The sequence below is a fragment of the Protopterus annectens genome, chromosome 12.part0 (assembly GCF_019279795.1).
Source record: "Protopterus annectens isolate FY-2018-M chromosome 12.part0, PAN1.0, whole genome shotgun sequence".
NCBI classification, from domain to species: Eukaryota; Metazoa; Chordata; order Ceratodontiformes; family Protopteridae; genus Protopterus; species Protopterus annectens.
Genome location: NC_056746.1, coordinates 138,908,743 through 138,934,523, shown reverse-complemented (window position 1 = coordinate 138,934,523; position 25,781 = coordinate 138,908,743). Strand labels below are relative to the sequence as shown.

At 38.0% G+C, this 25,781-nt stretch overlaps 1 protein-coding gene across 1 annotated transcript in view; it reads right to left on the bottom strand.

Moving 5' to 3' along the window:
- LOC122816398 (multidrug resistance-associated protein 1-like) overlaps nucleotides 1-25,781 on the bottom strand; it is a 786,965-nt gene that overhangs the window by 127,604 nt on the left and 633,580 nt on the right. Inside the window, exons 22-23 of the mRNA XM_044089156.1 lie at nucleotides 24,893-25,100; nucleotides 12,932-13,242 (exon numbers count right to left, since the gene is read on the bottom strand). Of these exons, the coding sequence (XP_043945091.1) occupies nucleotides 12,932-13,242; nucleotides 24,893-25,100 (519 nt within the window). The remainder of the gene's footprint in view (nucleotides 1-12,931; nucleotides 13,243-24,892; nucleotides 25,101-25,781) is intronic.

Below are 25,781 nucleotides of genomic sequence, written 5' to 3'. Positions count from 1 at the left end.
CACAGGTCTAGTAGATGAGTCAGGGGGCAAATGACTGTCATCCATGGACCTAGGCTTTTGTTTCTTATCTTTTTTGTGTTTAGGTAAATCGAGATTGGAATGACCTGCGGATACTATAGTACATGGTTGCACAGATTCTTGCCTCAGAAAATGAACTAAAACTCTGCTGTATGCCTTATAGTTCTAGTGTTCAACCTAGCACAGAATCGACAGTTAGGAATGTCGTGGTGGGCCTAAGCAAGTGACACAAAGCATATGGAAGTCTCGGTGTAGAATTTGTTTACCACAAAGGAGACAATTATTAACTTTATCTGAGTCAAGGAAGAAAGAAAGTCTTTCTGACAACAACGTCTCTCTGCTGTGGGCTGACTGATGCACTTGAAGTCTACTTTGGGCACCAGCAGCAAGAAAAGACTGAAGTGATTATGCAGGCAGGTTAAACCTGAGCATGCTGACATTGGCTAAGGCATCTGCCAGCCTGGGAGGCAAAATAAGTTTCTCTGGTAGTCAGGCCAGCTGAAGGCTTTCACTGCAGGAAATCCCAACTGTCAGGACTGCAACAGTGAAAACACGAAAACCATTATGTACTTGAAATTCTCATATGTACTCACTGTACTCATCCCTCATTAGACCCATTATAGTACAGCACCCTGTTTGCTATGTACCTCACAAGACATCTGCAACAGCTGGAAAGGCCGCAGAAATACATCACTAAAAGAATCACAGGCCTAAAGCAGATGCCCTATGCTGACTGTCTAAAAAAACTCCAGCTATACTCTGTGGCATATCGTCTACTCAGAGGTGATCTCTGCTTAACATACAAGGCCATGTCAAACCCTGAGCTGTTGGACATGCTACACTTAAAGAAATCCCAATCCCTCAGAGCCACACGCTCCAGGGATCTAATCCTTGTCATCACAATAAACAAAACATGGTGGAGGGATAGGTTCCTGACCCAGAGACTCCCCATACTCTGGAATAGACTGCCCATACATGTCAAGCAGAGCGCCTCCTTGGCCATCTTCAAAAGGAACCTTGATGATTGGATGGGAGATAGGAAATTCACCCCAGGGATCACGTCAGTTGCCCTGCTAGACAGGGGTCCAGGAAAGTAAATATTGTGGGAAGAATTATCCAGGGAATTGTTTGACTAGGCTTGTATAGGCCCTAGGGCCGATAGCCTAGTACCAACCTATCAACCAACCCATGAACCTATATTATTAGCATTTAAATAGTATTTAATAACAACATACATTGCATGCAGCTATTTATTTTGATGACTTTCTTGTACCCTTTAATTTTAACCACATCTTGTGATTACATATGTGGGTTATGTATGTAAATGATATGCTTTACTGTAAAGCTGTTTATCTGGGAAAATACTGAATAGAGATTCACATTGTTTATGTAGAAAAAAGAAGTTGTACCGCAGCTTATAAGGCTTATAGTTAGATACACCCATAAAGAAGAGACATGAATTGTGTACAGTCTGTATCCATTCAGTGCCACATTCCAGATATGATACACTGGATGCTGTCCTGACAGCTCCACACTCATACATTAGTGTCTGTCTGTGGCTTCCCAGCATGTGGTCAGAGGCCAGACGATTGTGTTTCAACTGCCTGAACCTAAGTGGCTGGTATTATATTTCTGTGAATAACATAGCGAGTTCTAGGCATTGTGATAAGCTCACAGTCTGTGTGAAACTACTCTTCACTTTCTAGGGAGCTTCTTCTTTCCTCTCCTTTTGTTCAGCCATGACGTTAGTATATGTGTTTAGTGGTGGCATGGATTTGCTTCCTGCAAAAATACTTGTTTAGTTTTTTTGAGGGGTTTTGGTTAAAGTTCTCAATCTGCTGTGATCACACACAACGTTTTTGATCTATGATGTGTTTTTCATTTCTAGAAGTAGCTATATGCATAGATAATATATACCCAAATTCATACTTGCTTAGCTTGCAGTTTTTCAAGTCTTTCTCTATTTGTTTCTTACTATATTTAATCCCTGCCCCCTTCTTTTTATGGTGGCACTCATTCAGGTTAAATTTACACAAAGAAGTCACCTTTTGTGTAAATTTTTTTGTCATATTCTTTTCCTCCAGTTACTTGACAGCTGTCAACCTCTCCATGATCCAGTCAGCCCATTTCTTCCACATCCAGTAGGAATTATTGTGGGAGGTTGTCTTCTACGCAGCCATTATGGTTTTCTGATTAAATGCTGTGGCAGATGATGGGTCAGCCCACAATACCAATCTTGCTGTCATGTCAGCTTCTGCACATATACAGTGTGTGCTCTTTGGCATGAGTTACGTCATTGCAGCCAAACAGTGTCTGGCACACATGTACTATGTTCATCCTCTCCCAACTTGTCAATAACAGCAGCAAACCTGGCTGCCTATCTCTCTCAGAATCATTCATTTCTTCCTATCCTCAATTATCTGCTCCTTAAGTATCTGGGAATGCTAATCAGTTTGGGGTCATCTGGGTCACAGCTGAGGTTGAATTCCTCTGTGCCATGCAGCGGGCAGACTTTATTTACAGTGGGAAAACAGTATGTAACCATCACAGTGAATTAAAGTTATGTTAAATGCTTTGTTACGATCATTTGTCTGCCATGTGAACTGTTTGATCCAGAGCAAAATGTTAGCGACAACTGAACCAAAAACAAAAGAAAATAAAAGCACCAACATTGCAAAGAACACTCTGTATTATAGTGTGCATATAAGGGATATTTAACGGATCTTATATAGTGTTCATATAAGGGATATTTAACGGATCTTATATAGTGTTCATATAAGGGATATTTAACGGAGCTTATATAGTGTTCATATAAGGGATATTTAACGGATCTTATATAGTGTTCATATAAGGGATATTTAACGGATCTTATATAGTGTTCATATAAGGGATATTTAACGGATCTTATATAGTGTTCATATAAGGGATATTTAACGGAGCTTATATAGTGTTCATATAAGGGATATTTAACTGCGGCCATATAGTGTTCATATAAGGGATATTATAGTGTTTATATAAGGGATATTTAATGGAGCTTATATAGTGTTCATATAAGGGATATTTAATGGATCTTATATAGTGTTCATATAAGGAATATTTAACGGATCTTATATAGTCTTCATATAAGGGATATTTATATAGTGTTCATATAAGGGATATTTAATGGAGCTTATATAGTGTTCATATAAGGGATATTTAACGGAACTTATATAGTGTTCATATAAGGGATATTTAACGGATCTTATATAGTGTTCATATAAGGGATATTTAACGGAGCTTATATAGTGTTCATATAAGGGATATTTAATGGAGCTTATATAGTGTTCATATAAGGAATATTTAACGGATCTTATATAGTGTTCATATAAGGGATATTTAACGGATCTTATATAGAGTTCATATAAGGGATATTTAATGGATCTTATATAGAGTTCATATAAGGGATATTTAACGGAGCTTATATAGTGTTCATATAAGGGATATTTAACGGAGCTTATATAGTGTTCATATAAGGGATATTTAACGGATCTTATATAGTGTTCATATAAGGGATATTTAACGGATCTTAATTTCATGCATGTGGATGCCTGGTAGGTAACAACATGCACTATTACAGGATAGCAGACTTTAGCACACTACTAAAAGTTTCGTGCAAATATATTTATGGAAGATATGGTTGTTCATTATATATATAAACTCTGTGACAAATGCAGCATACCCACAGCCGGTGTTGCAGTTTTCCAGATACAAACTTATCCTTGGCATAGTCTATAAATAGGGTACGGATGCTATAATAATGCTTGTGATACTAAAGCAGACCTACTAAGACCTCACCAGCAAACTCTGAGTCAGAAACCATAACAGACCCAACAGCTCCGATAGCCCGTCATTTATTACATTCACATCAGATGAGGGCAAAGGGAATACACATGGTGCAAATCACATCATATACTGCTGTCATCAACAACCTCTTTAGCTGGGATGAACTGGGAAAGTATTTACACTGTGTGGCATCTCAGCATCTGTAAAAAATTTAAATGATATTACATGGTAATACTCGGGTAGTCAAATGACCTTCTTTCTTACAGAAGTACAGCTACGGTAGGGCAAAGGGGACAATCGCCATGGGCACAACATGTTAGTGGATGTCATCAGCAGATCTTTTAATTTTCTCTGAACATGTAAATGTATGAGACAATAGAGCGATGGCATTAGGACCTAGTGCTTCTTCTATTAGAAAAGAGAACTCGATCATAGAATTGAGCTTTTTATTTTCATTCTGACATATAGTGTGAGAGTGTAGTTGTGGAGCATTAGGACCTAGATCTCCTCATCTCATTAGTACAGGTGGAATGCCAGATTTATAACTCCTCCATCTTAGTACAGGTGGAATGCCAGATCTAAAAGTCCTCCATCTCCTTAGTACAGGTGAAAAGCCAGATCTAAAACTCCTCTATCTCCTTAGTACAGGTGGAAAGCCAGATCTAGAACTCCTCCAACTTAGTACAGGTGGAATGCCAGATCTAAAAGTCCTCCATCTCCTTAGTACAGGTGGAATGCCAGATCTACAACTCCTCCATCTCCTTAGTACAGGTGGAATGTCAGATCTAGAACTCCTCCATCTCCTTAGTACAGGTGGAATGCCAGATCTAAAACTCCTCCATCTCCTTAGTACAGGTGGAATGCCAGATCTAGAACTCCTCTATGTCTTTAGTACAGGTGGAGTGCCAAATTTACAACTTCTCCATCTCCTTAGTACACGTGGAAAGCCGGATCTAAAACTCATCTATCTCCTTAGTACAGATGGAGTGCCAGATTTAGAACTCCTCCATCTTAGTACAGGTGGAATGCCAGATCTAAAAGTCCTCCATCTCCTTAGTACAGGTGGAATGCCAGATTTTTTTCCATTGAGGGTTTGGATCTAGCTGGGCACACTAGAGTTACCAGGATGACCTTTTCTGATATTCAGAGGAAAAGCTGAGGAGGTGGGTCACCAGGTTGGAGAACAACCCTGGGCACTAGAAGAGCCACCAACAGCTCTGATTTTTTTGACTGCATTTCGATTGTTATACCACATGACAAGAACTTAAGCAACAGATTGTACTGCCCCCCCCCCTACACACACACACACATGCACGCATGCACACACTCACACACAAATGAAGACATGCCTTCTAGCCTCCACAAGAGAATGAAATAAAGCTGGGGGCCACAACCAGATTAACATAGTCACAGACATACAGGTAAGCATAGCAGGGTAAAATCCTTGGTCCCATAAAGTGAGTACTAGCAGGTGTTAGAAGCATAATGGCCATGCAGTACTCCATATGTTTCCTTCCCTCAGGAGCTACTGACCGAAGACAAATGCAAAAATGACATTTTGCTAGTTATATCCCAACTGTACTCACTCAAATTTATATCTCAGACTGTGTTGGAGGTAGAACATCTGATAAACTATCACCTTTTTGCAGTGAATGAAGTCAATTAGGTTCAAAGGTTCATATGTATTTTGCGTTATATTGTCACAATGATCACTAGCCAAAGCAAACCAAAAGACTTGTAAGTGTATTAGCAACCTAATATCACAGGCAATATGTTACACTGATTAAGGATAGCTATACCAAATACCCCAAAAAGTAATTCAACCATCCAGTCATTAAGACTAGTGTTGAAAGTGGCAAAGGCATTGCATTGTCTTAAATGCAAGGCAGGTTTATTCCAAAGGTAAAGGATGCATTTGTTTACTTGTATAACATATCAGCAGATTTTATTTATATGGCAAGAAATATTGAGATCCTTTGTGTAAGCATTGATGGTACCAACAAGTTTGCAGATATGAAGCAGATCTAGCAATATAGGGTCTTTTGTGGCATGGAGAATTACAAAAAGGTACCACACAGAGATTTGTGAATTTGCAGTCTATTCAGATAGTTTACATGATTCAGTCCTGTAATTTTCCTAGTAAAAATTTTGGGGCCTTTCAAGTTTGATGAGAAGTTTGTAAAGGTATGTGCCAAATGAGGAAATATATTAAATGATTGCTCTCGAAGCACTTCTCAGTATGGAGAACATCGATGTCTGTGCAGTAACTGAAACCTGGTTCAAGGCTCCTGAGAGCACTCCAGCGCTACCAGGCTATACCTCATATCATGCTTTTCGGCCTCAAGTTCCAGGCCGCAACCAACCACAAGGAGGGTCCATTTCATTTTCATAAACCGACACCTCGACAGGCTACCGCTGAAGGCTACATGAAGCACCATATACACACTTTACCTTTTACTCACCATAGGCAAAACTGCCATACAACTGATACACCCTCCCAGAACCCCAAATCCCATTCCCCCATCACCTGAGCATTCGGAGGATATGAATGTCACACCAAACACCAACCAATCACACCTATAAACAACTCACCCCAAACTAGACTAGGCCTTACTGGGGCTAGCCCCAACACCCTAAGCCCCCAGCCCTTGATTTGAATTCATTAACTCAAATGCACTGGAGCAACTGGTCACTTCTCCTAATACGGAGAGATAATATACTCTGACCTTGACCTGACCATAGTGGGGGCATGGGGGTCAAATGTCTCGCTAAAAACCCCACAAGTAAGATCCATAACCATAAACTGATCACTGTGGGATATCCCCCCCCCACCCCCCACCCCAAAAGAAAAGACTACAAAAAAAATTTTTCAAAAGCTGACTTTTTTACACTCCTTAAGTGTGATATGTGATATCCCAAGCCTCACTATGGATGGAAATGTTCCCACAACTGAATCCTGCTACACAACAGCCTCTCTACATCTCCCAAAGACAAGATGATCAAAGGAAAAACAAAAAGACTAACCCCTACCACCAAGGGAAAACGCCCGAGACGGTATACCCTGTAACAAAAAAAACTGTACAACAACTGCAGGACAGCCACAAATCCCAAGGAAAAAAAAGATTCCTCATGAAAAGGCTCCCTTGATCAGCACAAGTAAAAATCTCTCTCTCTCTTAAGAAACATCTAAAGCCAACTTTCTAGAAAGAGACAATCACAAGCCCTTCATTAAAGTCCACACCTTCTTCTTTCCCAGCAGATATGACTGAGTGGGTACAAAACGACAAATGACCTCTGACCACAATGACAACGACAATAATCTCTGGCTACCTACCCTGCCAATTAATATTCCCCTCACCCCCCCTCATGTAAAATTCCTAAAGATGTTGTAACCTACCCTAGATCAATCCTCACATACAGTGGTGAACCAGCACCTATCAGACATACAACACACAAAGGGCAAACTCAACAAAAGCAAAAGCACCCGCATCCCCCCTCTCCGATGGAATCTAAACTCAAAAAGTGCTATGGGAACTGTCAATCACTACCAAATAAAGGCTCCATGAATGCTATTCAACACTACACTATCTACCCCTGTATGTACCTGAAAACAAAATGACCCTGTCTTGGTCCTGCTCCACAAATTCTACTGACCAGGGACTCATAAATGGCGCCCCATAAGATCATGGAGCCTGCCATGCATATATATGAATCATCATGATACTGAAATCTGGCAGAATAATTTTATTGACCCCTTCATCCTTCTTAAACACCCAGTTCGGAAAAATGTAAATCCATAATCCCACCTCCACTGCAAGGTTGACTTGACTGAAACCAGCACTTGGCATCATCTCTTGCACTGATAGCCTCCACAGCCATCACTTGACTGGCTAAACTCTGGCATGTAAAAGCCAATGTCACAGCCAATGTAAAAACAAAGCAAAACAGAACTAAACCAGTCAAAATTGGTTAGTCAACAGCTGAACTGGCTAAAGTCATGGAGGAAAGGTCAAATGAGTGATGCCACCGGTCCTTCCAAACCAGTCCTGAGTGAAAGTCTACAGGCAATGGACTTGGGACCACTTATTCAGATGATTTGAAACTGGCAATGTGAAAGCATTAACCCATGTCACATGGAAGATGCAAACTGGTCTCCAATAATATTCACAACTGCCACAGAAACATCACCTGCACAACTGAACTCAAAAATGGAAAGGTCTCACTTTTGGAAAACTCCAATAACGAACTTTGGCATGAAGAAGTGCGCCCAAAATGTATAGTCATCAATTCGAGGAAAAGGAAAGTCACCACAACCCAAGCATACACAATACCAGTATATCAAGACTACCAAGCAATCAGAGAACTGAAGACCTCTCATCATCATAAAAGACATCATGGACACACAAATGAGACTCCATGTCAGGCTACATCCCCACCTCAGCCATTCTCATATGATGTATTCCACCATTTGGGTTGTTATTCCTATTGTACCTCTATATTCCTTCCAAGAACTCCCATGATTGAATATATCGCTCCATTCTCCAGTGGGAAACATGGAACCACCAGAATCACAAAAAAAACCCAGCTCTGCAAACACCAAGATGATCATTAGTCAGCTACATTTGCCTTATCCCAGAAAGCCTAACATATATCATAAAAAAACAGTAGAGGTGAGATATTGCCCTCAGCTAAAAAAATTGCTCAATCCCAGAACATGTCCAACCAAGAACCGATGGCAATGAAGGCACACCAAAAAATCCAGATCCTACAGAACCAACCTGAAATAAAAGATGTCAACAGACATGTTAAATATGAATAAAACATGCTGGAGTGAAAAGATTCATCATGGGGAGATCAGATCCCAGTTCATCTAAGAATCCCTCAGTGTCACTAGACAGAGCCTCTTACTTGTGACTAAATAATGGGAATAATGTGAGATGAATAAATTGTTAATATGACTTATTTTGCTCTACAGGATATTCCAATGGAAATTAATTAACAAGGGCAGAATGATTTCCTAACTATGGTTGATATATGACAGTCCAAGAATAGTTTATTTTCACTGAAAGTAGCTAGATCTCGGATAAACACATGAATTTTAAATGCGGTCTCATTGGTATGGTGCAACCAATGACTCTTATTTCCTAAGTAAAGCCACATGTTTCAGGACTGGTTATGAGCTCATGGTCAGTATACTAAGCGATGGTCTGATCCAGCCCATGTTGCATCACAGAATCAGCAGGTGAGTTAACAATAGCATTTCCAAAAAACAAATCAGGAAGCAAACGAATTTGAGCTGCACTTTCTTTATTGCACTTCTTTTGGTACCTCGGCTAACAAGCCTTCAAGGAATAAAAATGTTAAATCATTGCAGCCTTTTTATATCCCACCAATTTTATATGCAAATGCATTTCATTCATTACACTCTTTAATTGACACAAATCACCACCAAAGCTTAAAGGTGTAACACCCTAAAGTGAAAGAAAAAACTAATAAATATTAAATTTACCATACATATACACTGCAAAGTTACATCATGAATATTCATTAACCAATACAAAATTGATGATACTATTATTATTAATCATTTCATAAAATAAATCAAGCTAAATTAATTTATTTATGTTACCTAACTGCTTAAGTATACTTTTCTTTTATTACACTTTTCCTTGCTACTTTCATACTAACAAAATTTAAGACCTGCCATTTACTACAACCACACATATGTTTACTAACAAATAAATGCCTTGAAATAAATTGTTTAAACATCCCAATTTATTTCTAAATTTAACCCATGTGGATATAAGGTTCCCAGGTTAACAATAAGTTTTGTTTCTAACTTTAATAACCTATGTACAAATCCCCCCCCTCATATTATGAAATCCAAAGGGTTGTGCCAGAACACTGAAGAAAAAAGATGTCCAAATTTCCCCCATGGACAGAACAAAAATGTTGGGCCACTGGGCTCTCCAATCTTTTATTTATAACATCACCCAAATGTTCTAATATTCTCAGCTTTACCTTTCTTTTCATTTGCCCAATATGCCACATTGTTGGTGTGCATCCACACCCAATAATATAAATGACCCCATGAGTCACATTTGAATTCATTTTTTATCCAAAACTTCTTTCCATTAATGACCCATCCATCCAAATGTTTTATTCTTTTACATACTTTGCACATTCCACAAGGAAAAGCCCCCAGTCTTTTCCCCACTGTGTTCTGTGCCCTATGATTCAGCAATTCCTTTAAATAGCTGAATCTGCCATATGAAAAAGTAACTTTCTTCGAGAACAATTTCCCTATAATTTCATCCCTATAAATTACTGGTCATAACTTGTTAACCAAATCCCTTAACATATCTGAGAAAGGAGAAAACTTAGTTACATAAAACATACGCTCCATTTCCTCTAAATCTTTAGCATTGTAATCTTTCCTGGGACCTTTTTGACAACATTTTTTGCTTGGTATTCCTCTAACCTTATCTATTGCTGCCTGAATGTGTGTGTCCTTGTGTGAAATTGTTCTCGAAGAAAGTTACTTTTTCATATAGCAGATTCAGCAATTTAAAGGAATTGCTGAATCATAGGGCAAAGAACACAGTGGGGAAAAGACTGGGGGCTTTTTCTTGTGGAATGTGCAAAGTATGTAAAAGAATAAAAAATATGATGGATGGGTCATTAATGGAAAGAAGTTCTGGATAAAAAATTAATTCAAATGTAACTCATGTGGGGTCATTTATATTATTTGGTGTGGATGCACACCAACAATGTGGCATATTGGGCAAACAAAAAGAAAGGAAAAGTTGAGAATATTAGAACATATGGGTGATGTTAGAAATAAGAGATTGGAGAGCCCAGAGGCCCAACATTTTTGTTCTGTCCATGGGAGAAATGTGTGCAGCTTTTTCTTCAGTGTTCTGGCACGACCCTTTGGATTTCATAATATGGGTGGGGGGGGGGGGATTTGTACATAGGTTATTAAAGTTGGAAACAAAACTTTTTGTTAACCTGGGAGCCTTATATCCACATGGGTTAAATTTAGAAATACATTGGGATGTTTAAAGAATTTATTTCAAGGCATGTATTTGTTAGTAAACATATGTGTAGTTGTAATAAATGGCAGGTCTTAAATTTTGTTAGTATGAAAGTAGCAAGGAAAAGTGTAATAAAAGAAAAGTATACTTAATCAGTTAGGTAACATAAATACATTATTTTAGCTTGGTTTATTTTATGAAATGATTAATAATAATAATAATAATAATAATAATAACAATAATAACAATAATAATATCATCAATTTTGTATTGGTTAATGAATATTCATGATGTAATTTTGTAGTGTATATGCATGGTAAATGTAATATTTATTAGTTTTTTCTTTCACTTTAGGATGTTACACCTTTAAGCGTGGGTGGTGATTTGTGTCAATTAAGAGTGTAATGAATGAAATACATTTGCATATAAAACTGGTGGGATATAAAAAGGCTGCAATGATTTAACATTTTTATTCCTTGAAGGCTTGTTAGCCGAGGTACCAGAAGAAGTGCAAAAGAAAGTGCAGCTCAAATTTGCTTGATTCCTGATTTGTTTTTTGGAAAGTTTATGGCCCCTTTTGGGATTTGGTGTTTTGAGTGAAGAATAGCACCCAGCTTACAGTCATCTACAAACCTTTGGAATCTGCCTTCACACAGATAAGCACATACTAAACGAGTGTCATGGCCAAAAGCTGTGAGACACCACTACAAATGTTCTTTTTTGTGGAAGGGGTTCCACCAACTCTCACTGCATAGGTTTCAGCAGTGAGCCAGTTAGCTATCCATCATGTGAGACAGGAATTATTTTTCAGTCAAATGAGCTTGCTGATAATACCAGCATGGGGAATTGTGCCAAATGTGTTTGCCAAGTCAACACAGGCAGTGTGGACAGATTGACCCTTGTTCATGGCTTCAGTATCTCTTTTCAATGAAGTCAGCTAAGTCAGGAACTGTGTCAAGAAGACAAGATCTCTCTTTCATGAACCAAAATCTGATGAGGGTCAGTGGACTGAAAGCCATCTATTTCATTATTTATAAGTTCAACTGTGATGCATTCCATAAATGTGCATATACTATTAGTGAGGTTTATAGTGTATAGTTACCACAGTCTGTGGTGAGACCTTCTCTATGTAGTGACACCCATATGAAAGTCCTCCAAATGTCTGATGTGCAACACGTGGAAATGCTAAGGATTTATAGGGTCAAGAGGGGTAAACAAACCAAGATGCAGTCAGGGATTTTGTCTGGGCCCGTGGAGCTTATATTTTTAGTCTTAGTGCCAGTGGGACCTGTATTAAATTTATTTTGGTGGGAAGCAAAGGGAGAAACAGGTGAGAGGATGGGCTGAAAAAGGAGCTTAAATTATCATCTTTGACCCTAATGATGACTTCCACTTCAAAATAAGTTGTATGATTATATAACAGTTGGGAGTAACACTAGTGTCCCTGTCTTAGTTTTCTATTATAGTAAAAAAGGCTTTATGACTAACTTTGAGGGAAATGATAACTTTAAGCTTTTTACCTACTGTCGCCAATACCACAGTGGAAACTAATGTCAATTAGTACAAAAAATACGCCCATGCTATAACCATCAAAATGACAGTATAGAGGTGCAGGATAAAGTCCAATCCAACCCAGGAATCCACAAATCGATTTTGTTATTTTAAAAAATAAATAAAAAACATTTGACACCTATCGTTAATATTTTTTATTTATTTTTTGAAGTAATAAAATCGATTTGTGGATTCCTGGGTTAGATCGTACTTTATCCTGCACTTCTATAGTGTCATTTTGATGGTTATAGAGTGGGCTACTTTCTCCAGTGATAACATTTGAGATTCTTACTAAAAGTTTAGTTTCTTTCAGTGAAGAGATGCGAAGATTTAAAACGTATGTTACTAGTCGTTTCCTCTTGTTACAATTTGTTTATGTGAGAATGCAATACTAATATGTACATTATTTTCCATCCACATATAGTAATTAACAAAAGCACAGTCTGGCAGGTAGCAGACATTCAAGCTCTTCATACAGCTACAATCTTCCAAGAAATGCATACCTGAATAAGGAAATATAACACTGTCAGAGGCACAATGATCACCGCGGAAATGGGAGTTGCAACCAATATCACCACGTAAACCTCCAGCAGAGTAAACAGAAATCCTAGGAGAGATTTCAGGCCATCTGGAATCACAGAGTCAATGGCATCAATTTCTTTAGAGAATCGGTTCAGCAAGTTTCCAATGGGTGTCTTCTCAAAGAAACTCATCGGGGACCTGAGGACATTGTGCAGGAGCTGAAGATGTAAGTGCCGAGATGCTAGAATTCCTCCAAGAAATACAACCAGAACTGACCAAAATTTTGCAAAGCCTGTGAAAAATGAATAAAGTAAAATAAATAAAACAAATAATTGTTACCATTAAATACAGCAACTCAGAAGGTTAGTATTAAAAAGTAGTGTTGTGTAAGGCACATATCATAATGGCAGATGTACCACTTCACTTGTTTCTCTCTGGTTTATAATTTTTGTTATACTTCAATTTCCCAACATAGTACCAGCCATAGAAATGTTACTAATACAGAATAATCTTCCATGACAGCCCACTGAGTGTCTGACATGTTTACCATGCCCCCAGAGAGAAGCCAGAGATCATACAATCTGCAAAGAATAGTGTTCCTCGGGTCTTTGGTCCTGTGACCATAAAATATAACTTCCATAAATTTAAGAACACGAAAGAAACAACAGTAGTACCCCACCTTTGTGTTCCTAAAGTGCAGTATAATATCTAGGACAAACTCCAGCAGCAGTCTGTTGATGATGATATACAACATATACATCTCAAAACAGAGAAAATAATAAATTGACACCCATCACCTTGCTATATGTCATGTGATTTGATCTGAGTGAGAAAAGTGGGAGGGGAGATTATGCTTTGAAACAGTGCTTAATTCATCTTCTGAAATAAATCTAATGACATCAGAAAGCCATTCTTACCAATCAGAACATTGTTATTGTTTAGCATCTGAAACATGAGCCTACTACCTGGAAGCAGTTTCCAAATCATTTGTACATATACATAAAGGTCAGATGCTCAGTTTACAGAAAGGGTGCATGAACTGAGACGGATTTGCACGCACAGGAATGGCGAACAAGTATTGTCATGCAGGAGTGATTGGCACTGCACAGTCGAACAGAGGCATATGCCTCAGGGTTCAGTTTGCCTAACAATTCCACCAGTGCTCACTTAGAAGCCAAGAAAGTTTCACAAGAAACTGCCGCTGAAGCAGATGTTAGTATACAGAAATCACCTAAGTAAAGTTCTGACATCTAAGGGTGGCTTTCTCTGATAGCACGACCCATAGTTTTTGCTATTCACAAGGAGAATCGTCTTACAGAATAAAACATCACGGAACAACAACTGCGCCAATGCTAAGCTCTCATTTCAAACATGCAAGTGTGCACAGCAGAGGACATAATCATATTCCCACAAGCCAAGAACAGTTTTTGACGGTTCTCACACATAACGTTCCAATCTCAGTTGAAATATTAATAATGGGTAGAAGGTGTTGCAGTTGTAAAATCTGTCAAGAAAATAGGCAAGATCTATCCAACAGGAAAATTAACAGCAGCCCTATGGATAGTACACTACATTGTTATCTAGCAAACACAATAGTAACAGTACAAAAACAGCACAGTTAGTTCTCATAATACAAGCCAGCAAATAAACGTCACCTAAACAGTGACAAGCCTCACAACAAGCATTACTCTTATAACAGTAAAATCACATGAGTTTGCACATTTTAATACATCCTTTTCTCTTCCACTCCCTGTCAATAACCTTTGTCTCTTTCTCTAGTAATCCGTTTATTCCTTCCTCCTCCTCGGCATACAAAGACAACAGGGGAGGAAGCAGACAGATGAGGATTGCAGCCTTTATCCTGCAGGGGGTTATGGTCCTTAAAATAATGAACAACTACTAAATAAATATTATTTTTAATAATACATTATAAATTTTAATTTAATTGATAAAGGATTACAGCACAGTGCTGGTGTTTGTCATTTATTTATTTATTTAAATTTGTTTCCTGGGGTAGAGCACCAACCAGTTCTGACCATTTTCAGTCTAAGCCCAGGGTTAATATGCAAATACTGCTAGATGAATAAACAAAGGTACCTACGGCATATAATTAAAAAGTAAAAGATGGCACTATTACAAACAAAATAAACATATTTGCACTATATACAAAGATTTGTAAACCAGATGGTCACTTAATGACTTAGATGCTGGACAAGAATGAAAAAGAAGGATAATAATTTTAAGAGGGATAATTGACAGGTAGGGCCAGTCTTACTCATTGGCCAGCTAGGCAGCCACCTAGGGCACTGTGCTTGTAGGAGTGCTCCGTTCATATGTAGAGTAATGAAATAGATTGCTTTTTTGCTATGGAAAACACAGAAATTTATAAATAGGCCCCTGTTAAACTGTGCTCTCAACATGACAGGTGCCACGGGGGGAGGTGCTTCACTTGACTTGACAAATCAAGTCAAATTATGTCATGATTATTGCAAGGTTACGTAGAATGGACACAGCACAACATTCAGATGCAGGTGCAAAGCTATGGCATTTTCCATCAAAGTGATGCAGTTTTCAAAGAAATAAGAAGAATCTTTAATGTCTGGCTTTACTGATCAACTGCAATTTTCACTTTACCAAAACATCAAAAATTTTACAAGGGACATTCTCAGAATTCTGAACAGCTGAGAGCAATGACACAATGTGAAGACAGAAGTTGTAAGGTATTATTTATTTATTTTTACTGATGCTGGTAGTGAACAACCAGATATGTTCGGCAATATTCTGGTTTTCTGAATAGCAAAAACAGCAATTGTGTGGCAACTTGTTTTCATGGAGCTGTTTAGGTGAAATAATCCTAGACAGCCATCAGATGTCATGGCAATAACTGCTGGGTGGGGGTTGGTTTTGGTTGGATGAAGGAAACTGACTGTCATGTCAATTTAAGCAGTCACTATCTGGCTTTGCAGGAATAATATGCATGCGTGAGAAGTAACATGGACTACTTAACTGGACACTTTATATTCACAGATAGAGTACGTACAATTTCCGAGACTGACCGTGGAGGAAAACGGCTAGTTGCCTGATGTTGTTTGCTTATTATTCTGGCTTTGAAGGACTAGTGTGATTTGTGAGAAGCAGTTTAGAATATTTAATGCATGCAACTGTTTGTTTGGAACAAAGGTGAAATGCATTATATTGCTTTCCTATTTTATTACAATCCAATGTCTGAATTGTACTTAGAACTGACTATAATTGCTTAGTGGGGAGGGGTGGTCATCTTGATTTAAGTATCTGACCCTGTTGTCACTTGTTCAGTTTAAACAGTCTTCTCTCAAAAAATAAAAATAAACAAAAAATAAAGAATAAAATGCATCTCAGAACACCCAGACTTTCAGGTCATCTTAGGGGTTAGTGACTCCCACCCTCCAGAGCTGTAAAAGTGAGCTCTGACACAGGCCAAGTACTGGCCTTTGCCCTAAATCCCACCTAGTATAAACCCAGCGCTGCTCAGAGGTGGACACTGCACATGGAAGATCACTGTAGCTTGTGTGGAGAGCCGGGAATGATGTCATTGTTTCTTTAACTTTCCTCCCAAACCTAAGAGGTCACACTTGTGTGTTTGGCAGGGAACCATGTTTTCATTGTTTCTTTAACCTTCTTTACAAACTTTAGATGAGCACACAGAGGGTCACTAAGCGTGCATAACAGCAGTGTACTGTCTAAAACTAAAAGGAAGCATTGCTGCAATTTCTTTTTCACTTTCCTAAACAAACATCATATGCAGATACAAGTGGCTATCTTTTGTGGGAGAAAAAAGAAGCATTTTGTTTATATATGTCTGATAGCAAATATGTTCTATTTGTTGTTTTCAATTTTGTCCAAGTCTGATATCAGAGGGGTACACAGAAGGTAGTTGCCTTTTATGGATAGAGGTGAGGAGATGTGCTGCAGCTACATATGATAGCAGAAACTTGTAATACATGACTGTGGCCACATGTCCCTTAATTTTTATCCCACTTTAACACCAGAGGGGGTATACACAGAGAAGTACTACCCACTTTAGAGTGAGGTAGGGAGTCAGGTGCCATTTCTAGACATAATTCATATATCACCACAAGCATTTGTATTCTCTACTTATTGTGCAATGCTACTTGCTAAACTTTGAGCATTAAGTTTTGAAGTAAAAAAGTAAGATTTAATTTATTTCCTTATGATGATTTTTGTTCAGGCTTTCATTGGATCAAAAAGGTGGAAACAAAGTTCTAAAATGCACCACAGACCATCTATAAGCCCATGGATTCTGGGTGTCTATTGGTAGCTAGACCCCCAAGTTTCATTTAATTATTACACTGTAGTCTTGGTCCATTAGGGTATGTTGAAAGGATGCAGCAAAAAAAACAACACACAAAGTAGAAGAGCAAGACTGAATTTCTTCCCTTAATCATGACCTTCATTTAGGCCATCATTGGATGAGGTTTGTTTAAAAAAGAGGTAGAATGCACCTCAGTACCTGTAGAACCCACATGGCTTAATGTAGTCATGTCCACTGCAGGTATTACAATGTAATCTTGTTCTGTTAGGTTGTATTGAAAGGATTCTGATAAAACTAAAGTTGAAAAGTAAAGCTGAATTTCTTTTCTTAATCATTATTTTTGTTCAGGCTACCATTGGATGAAAAGGTTGTGTAAAAAAAAACAATACAATGCACCTCAGAACATCCAGAACCCACATGGCTGCTGGAGACCTTGCAGACCCCAGGCCCCCCTGACATAATACAGTTATTTCCATCGCAGTTATTCCAGTGTAGCCTTGGTCAATTAGGTTCTATTGAAAGGATTCAGGAAAAAACAAAGTTGAAAAGAGCAAAGATTGAATTCCTTCTCTTAATTATGATCTATGCTCAGACCATGATTAGATGCAAAGGGTTGTTTAAAAAATTGCAAATGTACCTCATCCATTGACAGATGTCTGTATTAATGCAGTTGTTTCCTGCACAATTATCACAGTGCAGTCTTGCCTACCTAAAGGGTGTTAAATAAATGAATAAATGCAGGAAAAAAACTGAAGAGTAAGGCAAACCAGGAAAATGAAGGAAAAAAGTAATTTGGATGGTGTGGGTAGGCCAGGATACAGGATGGTGGCTGGTGCACTGGGTGATGTGGGGGCCAGTGGGCAGTGGGGGGCACTGTGGAGCCCCTCTTTTTAAGGTGACAGTTTACCTAAGGCTGGCCTTGGCAACAGGAGAAGAAAAATGTGAGGCAGAAGGAGGGAGGATTTTCTTATGTGCCCTACTGGGAATTAAGAGTATTTAGATTTGATAATCATATGTGCCTTCTGAAAGCTATGAAATTTGAGATAAGAAGATTTAAGATTGGGAAGGGAGTGATTTCCACAGTTTAGGTACAAGAATAAATAAAACATAGTTGGACATGTATAACCTGGAGTGAGGAGGCAACATGAGTGGACTGGTGTGGCTGAGGTTTCTGAGGCTATAGGTGGTGCCTTCTGCCTGGTGGAATGACATGCACATTCACTGAAGGAGGGACCTTCAGCACCATCCCCCAGGCTTGTGTATAATTCACTCACAAGTCAAATCTGATTACAAATGTTATGCTTTGTGAAAGCTTCAGGTGCACATCTCAGCCCTTACACTGCAGGTGCACATCTGAGCCCTTACACTGCAGGTGTACATCTCAGCCCCTATACTGCAGGTACATCTGAGCCCTTACACTGCAGGTGTACATCTCAGCCCCTACACTGCAGGTACACATCTGAGCCCTTACACTGCAGGTGTACATCTCAGCCCCTACACTGCAGGTACACATCTGAGCCCTTAGACTGCAGGTGTACATCTCGGCTCCTAATCCACAGGTGCACATCTCAGCCCTTACAGTGCAGGTATACATCTCAGCCCTTAAAGGTGTACATCTCAGTCCTTACACTGTAGGTGCCCATCTTAGCACCTACACTGCAGATATAATTGGGAAATAAGGTAAAAGAAATTGACAGACCGCCAAAAAAAGAGGAAGTAGATAACATTTTGGAGAAGTATCTATGAAGATCCTGTGGAACATAACAAAGATGCTAAATGGATAGAAGAAGTAAAAGAAAGAATAAGAAGTTTAAAGGTACAGGATATGAAATGGAATGAAATAACAGCCAGAGAGACTGAAACAAAGTTGAGAAAAGCCACTAATTGGAAAACCCCAGGCCCAGATGCAGTACCTAACTTTTGCCTTAAAGTATTAACTTCTTTACACGAGGATCTAGCCATGAGTAAGAACTAATTATGCACACACCCTGAACAGACACCGCACTGGTTAACAACAGATAAAACAATGCTCTTACTTAAGAGTGAACCTGCAAGCTACCCTAAAAATTATAGACCAATAACTTGTCTTCCGATGACATATAAATTATACACTGGGATTGACGCCGACAGAGTTTATAGACATTTAGAAGAAAACTCAATTATGACAGTAGAACAAAAGGGCAATAAAAGAAAGTCATATGGAACAAAGGATCCTTTGTTGTTAAATAAAGTTATAATGGAGAACTGTAAGAAAGGGAAGAATCTAAGTATGGCATGGATTGACTATAAAAAAGCATTTGATAGCATCCCACATTCATGGATAAAAGAGTGCTTAAAAATGTATAAGGTACATCCTGCACTGATTGATTACATTACAATAACCGTGAGACCACTTTGCAATTAAGCCATGATAAAGGACATATTATTATCCCAGGGATATAAATCCAAAGGGGGATATTCCAGGGTCACTCCCTGTTACTGTTGCTATTTTGCCTTGCCATTAATCAATTAAGCTGTTTACTTAACAGCTTAGGTCATGGCTATAATTTGGCTTCTAGAAAACAACAAAGTCTAATGACTTCTCATCTTCTCTTTGTTGATGATTTAAAATTGTATAGCTCATCAGATGAGGAACTGAAAGCACAGCTGCAGGATGTCAAAACTTTTTCAGATGATATTGGAATGTCATTTGGTCTTGATAAATGTGCAAAAGCAACCTTTAAAAAAGGAAAATTGTACCACCAGGAAAACATCAGTTTGGGATAAGAATGTGATATAAAAGAACTTGAGCAAGAGGGGGTGTATAAATACTTGGGAACTGATGAAGGATCAGAAATAAGACATGAACAAATGCGAATAAAGCTTGATAAGGAGTACTTTAGAAGACTCAAAATTAATCCTGAAAACAGCATTGACACCTAGGAATAAGATCCAAGCTATAAATCAGTTTGTTCTTCCTGTCCTAACTTATAGTTTTGGAGTGCTTGACTGGCCCGAAAAAGTGTTGGATAGATTGGATATTAAAACAAGAAGGATACTTCATGCTCACCAAATGATTTATAAAAATCAATGTATACCAAGATTATATATTCCCCATTCTGAAGGAGGCTGGGCCTCCTTGAAATTGATTACATGTATAGATCTGCAATCGTGGGACTCCACACATATCTACTGACCTCACAAGATCCAAATGTGGTGATAGTTTTGAAACATGAGGAGAATAAAATCTAAGATGACGTCTCTGCTTAATTTAGCAGAAGCATATCGACATCAAGCAGGAATGGAAATCAAACCAGAAGTAGATAAAAAACAGGCAGCAACTCAATGTGCTAAAAAACAAAAGAAAGAATATAAGGTGAAGGACCAGATGAGAAGGCAAGAAATGCGGAAAAAACATAAATATAGTTGCAAGTATAGAAAACTTCTGGAAGAGCCTCATGTTGATCAAGAATGAACACAGGAATGGTTAAGGAGAGGTGAATTTACATCAAGAAATGAAAGGTTAATATTGGCAGCCCAAGATCGTGGGCTACGTATACTCTGGTTTACTAAGTCCATTGAACACGTGGGAGAAACAGACATATGTTGGTTTTGTGGAACCAAATTGGAAACAGTCACACACCTTATTGCTGGTTGCTACTCTCTAATGGCAGAGGGACTGTATACTGAAAGGCATAATAATGTGGCGAGATTGTTACACTGGAGATTGTGAAAACATTATGGTATCGAAGTGGCTGAAAAACACTGGATACATCAGCCACAGAGAATCATAGAAAATGATGAAGTTTACATCACATGGGATCACTCAATACCAACAGTCCAAAAGATAGATGCTAGAAAACCGGATATAGTGGTCCAAGAGAAGAAGACAAAAGTAGCATTGATCATTGAAATCGCCACACCTAGTGACTACAGTGTCTTGCATATATTGAGACACAAAGTCATAAAATACCTTGATCTGCATGCAGAAACAAGAGCCATGTGGAAGAAAGATACCCAGACAGTTCCAATAGTAGTAGGAGCAACTGGTCTTATAAAAAAGAATTTACAATGGAATTTAGATATGTTACCAATTCATGTAACACCGTACGAATTGCAGGAGTCATTACTGGGCACATTGCGGGTGCTGTGAAGAGCACTTTCAGCTAACATCAAAGAGTGAAACAATACTAATTTCATGAACTTTAATCGTATTTTGAATTAGGAATGGGGTCCATTCCCATCATGGTATTAGAAACACAAAAGACTTGGAGAAATTAAAAAGACAGATATACATCTCAGGCCTTACACTGCTAGAGCATACCCCAGCTTTTGCATTGCATGCTGTCCCATCCTCTACTCAGTGTCAGCACAACTGAAGATCTTGCTACCTGCCTCCTGTCCACAAATGGATAAGCTGTCATTGGCCACTCAGTTTCACTATTCATGGCTTTTCCAGTACCAAGTTGTTAGTTAATCCTAGATCACTTCATTCACAGCTATGGCTTTATCTCTCTGTTCTATGGAAAATGCAGGGTGACTTAGTACAATCAAATTGCAATTCCACAGATAAAGAACAATGTTTGAGGCTACTTAATAGAGCTTATGGTGCATGCTTCTGAGACAAAACCCAGTTAACAAAGCAGTACCTAAGAGTGTTACAAGTTACAAGTTACAATAAATCTCTTCCTTTTGGAATCTCCCAAGAATAAAAAATGAAAGACTACATGCAACATTGTAGCCCCTTCATACCACTGAAAAGGGCAGACACTTGGAGTCTTATGCACAATTTGCAGCTTTCTACCTCTCACAGGCAAGTACTGGGGCACAGAAACAACAGACAGCCAGTTTTCTTTTTACCTCCAAAAGATAAATGATGGAAAGAGATCAAAAACAAGCAGTTTAACTAACGTTTGATTCTTTAACATATAAATTAATACTTAAATGTGAAACATAGGATGCACAGGATTAGTATATATGTTTTCTGTCCCACAAATGCAACTTGATTCAAACATTTTCAGTTTTGAGGTACAGTGTCATCTTGAAAACTGGCAGTGGATCAAATGTGTATGCGCAAACTGAATTGTACTCTGAATGATATGAGTTCAAGTCTTGCAAGCATTGGCATATACTTCTTTATCAGTTTTTTTAGCTTTTACAAGGACTGCCTTGTCAGTTTTATTTGCTTAAAATGTATGAAACGATCTCTTATGATCAGTCAACCTCTGATGTCTGCGCAGATGTGTTCAATCTCAAACTGAAAATACAAGTTACTCATAAAACAAACTGCACAGCATAAATACACTGTTTTTGTACAGGGAAAGCTTTTGCTCACCTAGCATATGGGGGACTCTGCCTCCACAACCCCTTACTTAAATATACTAAATCCATAGTTACACAACCATGGGGAAAGAGAAGCACCTTGCAAGAGTGAACAAAGATCCCACACATGATACAATCTCAATGACACAATTTAAATCAGGGAATTGGGAATAGTGAATTCATTCCAAGCAAATGAACATTATCAGTCATAAGAGAACCTAATAGCTGAGCCATGGATAAAGAGAAGGACATCGGAAGTTGAAGCATGAATAGAATAGATTAAATAAAGCAAATAAGAAACAACAAAACAAGGTCATAAGTATTATATACAGTAATTAAACTGTGGATAGCAAGAAAGACACAGTATTTAGATAAAAAAAAAACAGTAGGAATAAAGGGGAAGGTAAACAGCAAGCTAGTATGAGATATTAGTAAGATATTAGTAGGGTGCAGGGCAGGTAATGGACAAAGTCATTTATACTTTTTAGAATCAATGTCTAAGAATGCCAGGAGTCTGGATAGCAGGAATAAGAAAGCTAAGGAAATATATAGTTTGAAAAATCCTAGGTAAGATAATCAATAAGGGTGAAAGGGAGATAACAACCCTAATTAGATAAAAATATATAAAATGCAAAGGCAGAGTTCTAAAGGCAGAGTTATTCTCAGGAAAAATAGGCTGTCAGCTTGATGGCTGTTAAGTCAAAACCAATTTGATTGAGACTGATTGATTAGCCCTTTTTACAAAACTTGCACTATTTTATGTATTATATCGTTTGTACAAACGTTATTAACCTCGGTCATACTAAATAATGTGAATAGGGGGACAGACCTCTGCATGCAACTGTTGAGCCTTTGTCCCCTCACACACAAAAATCACTATTTACCTTTGTCAGTGCACTATTCAGTCTTGCCTAGGTGGTCTTCACTCAGTGGCTGTTAATAAAACTGTATTCATGAATTCTATTCATTTTGAAGAAAGGATGTATATACACTAACTCACTGGTTGGCCTGTTGTAAGATGTTCCATTTTACAGAAAGGTATGGGCTCAGCTATGCACTACCTAGTTTGGTAGAAGTTTTTGTCACATGCAGTTGATATGTAGTTGATTACCTTAGCTGTTTGGCAACATGATTCCAGGCAAGCAATAGTGAGAGGTCTGGGCTTAGCTATTTATTGATTAGTTTGAATGAAGATGAGTTAATAATAGCTTAGTCTGCTTGGAAGGTCCATTCTTTGAGTAGTATTACATGCATTATAGGTACTCGTAAAATAATTAGCAAAGCTGAAAATCTTGCAAGGTTTTTTCAAGCTTGCTGATTAACTGTGTAATGTATTTGGTCTGTGAAGTAATTCAGCTTGGAGCGCAGCCTTCTGCTAGATGGAACTAGGCAATAGAGCTGCAAGTTTTTGATGCACCTTTGTTACAGACATGTCAACTTTAGTTTAGAAATTCACTTTTTGGTGTTAAGTACACCCCAGACACTTCCATGTGGGGACAACTCTAGACAAATGGAAGGGTTAGAGAAGATTGCAAGTTGCGAATATTCATTATCTTAAAGAAATGAATAGAACTAATCTTTCATTTGAATGCTTTTGGTGGCAATGATGAAATTCAAAGCATTAATTTCTGACCAAAATGTAAGAGAAGCTTCAATATTATATTGTATTACTATATTACTACTGAAAAAGAGGAAAGGTTATCACTGGTGCAAGTGGAAAGGTTTCTAGGAAATAGGAGAAAAGTAATCTGTTTGAACTTCATAACTGTTTCAAAAAACTGATGTCGTCTAGCTATGAAACGTTTTTAGTATAGCAGCCTGATTTGCAGTTATTTCAAATGCCCTGTTATAAATATTTAAAAATACCATTTTTGTATTTTGCAGGTTAAAATTAACTCTTGATAATAGTAATATATTTTTAAATAAAATTTTCATCTCCATCTGTAAACAGAAAAAGACAAAGGCTCACTGGTCCATGCATTAAAAATCTTTAATTAAATCCATAAGTGCAATCAAAAATACAAATACGTTGTCACCTCAGCTTCATTAGGTAGATTTAAAAACATACTAAAAGACCTTCATATTACAAATGTAGAAGACAGTCACATGTTAGCTGATGTCACAAACTTACAAAATTCAATATCTAAATCACTTGTCTTTCAACACAGGTTTTCATTTACACCTGGTCCATCTTTTATCCCTTTTTTGTGTTCCCATATTTAAACAACCAAATGCTTTTAAAAAATATAAGAAAATTTTAAATTATTGCTTATAAATGTGTTTACTGCTCTTAAATTAAAGTTATTTTCTAGTATAAGACAGAGCATACCTTCAGCAACCCCAAGGAACCCATATATTCCAAGTCGTAAATCTGCATGCTGTTGCCTCCCACTGATAACAGGGTCATCTGCCCACAGGCTGAGCCAGTAACTACGACAGAAACATGCCACTTGCTGACATACATGTAAAAACAATATGAAAAGAAAGACAGGGAGTTTCATCATCCGTAGGTATTCCAGATAAACTGATAACTTCACCTAGAAAATAAGAACAAATTTAGTTTACTCATGCTGAGTAACATTCATATTACAACTGGTTTAAAATACATGTGTGCATTTTTACAAGCTGATGGCTACTTTGGAGTAAATCTGATTACATTACAAAGTGCACAAGTCTAACCTACCTAAAGTCTGTAAGTAATTTAAAACTGGGTATTCTGTCCATTTTGTGAACTTTTCTGGAATATTTATCATATTCTACCACATTCTTGTACTAGTATGCACCTTCTGGAACACTCACAGAAGAAGGTTCCAGCTCTCTGCCCCATAATGTACCCCCTACCCAAAATGTCATTTTCTATTTCTCCAGGTGTTCCCTGTTCTGTATGTATCAACTTCATACGGAAATGGTTATAAACTTTGTAAGGAACCCAGTTCATCTGCCTGTCACAAAACACTGCAAGTGTTCCAATGCCTTGTTTTAACTTTGTTCTTTAGTCAATTAAAAAAATGGAAACAATTTCATTTATGAGGAAACAGCTGGATATAGGATCATAGGAATTACAAGGCAAGTGAGTCCAGAGAAAATATGTACTTTCCAAATGCCACCTTCAAGGTATACCTTCCTATGTCTGGAAGGGCAAAGCAGGTCTGTCCAGATCAATTTATACCTACTTTGTAAGGAACCCAGTTCATTAAGGTTTGACTGAAAGGATGCAG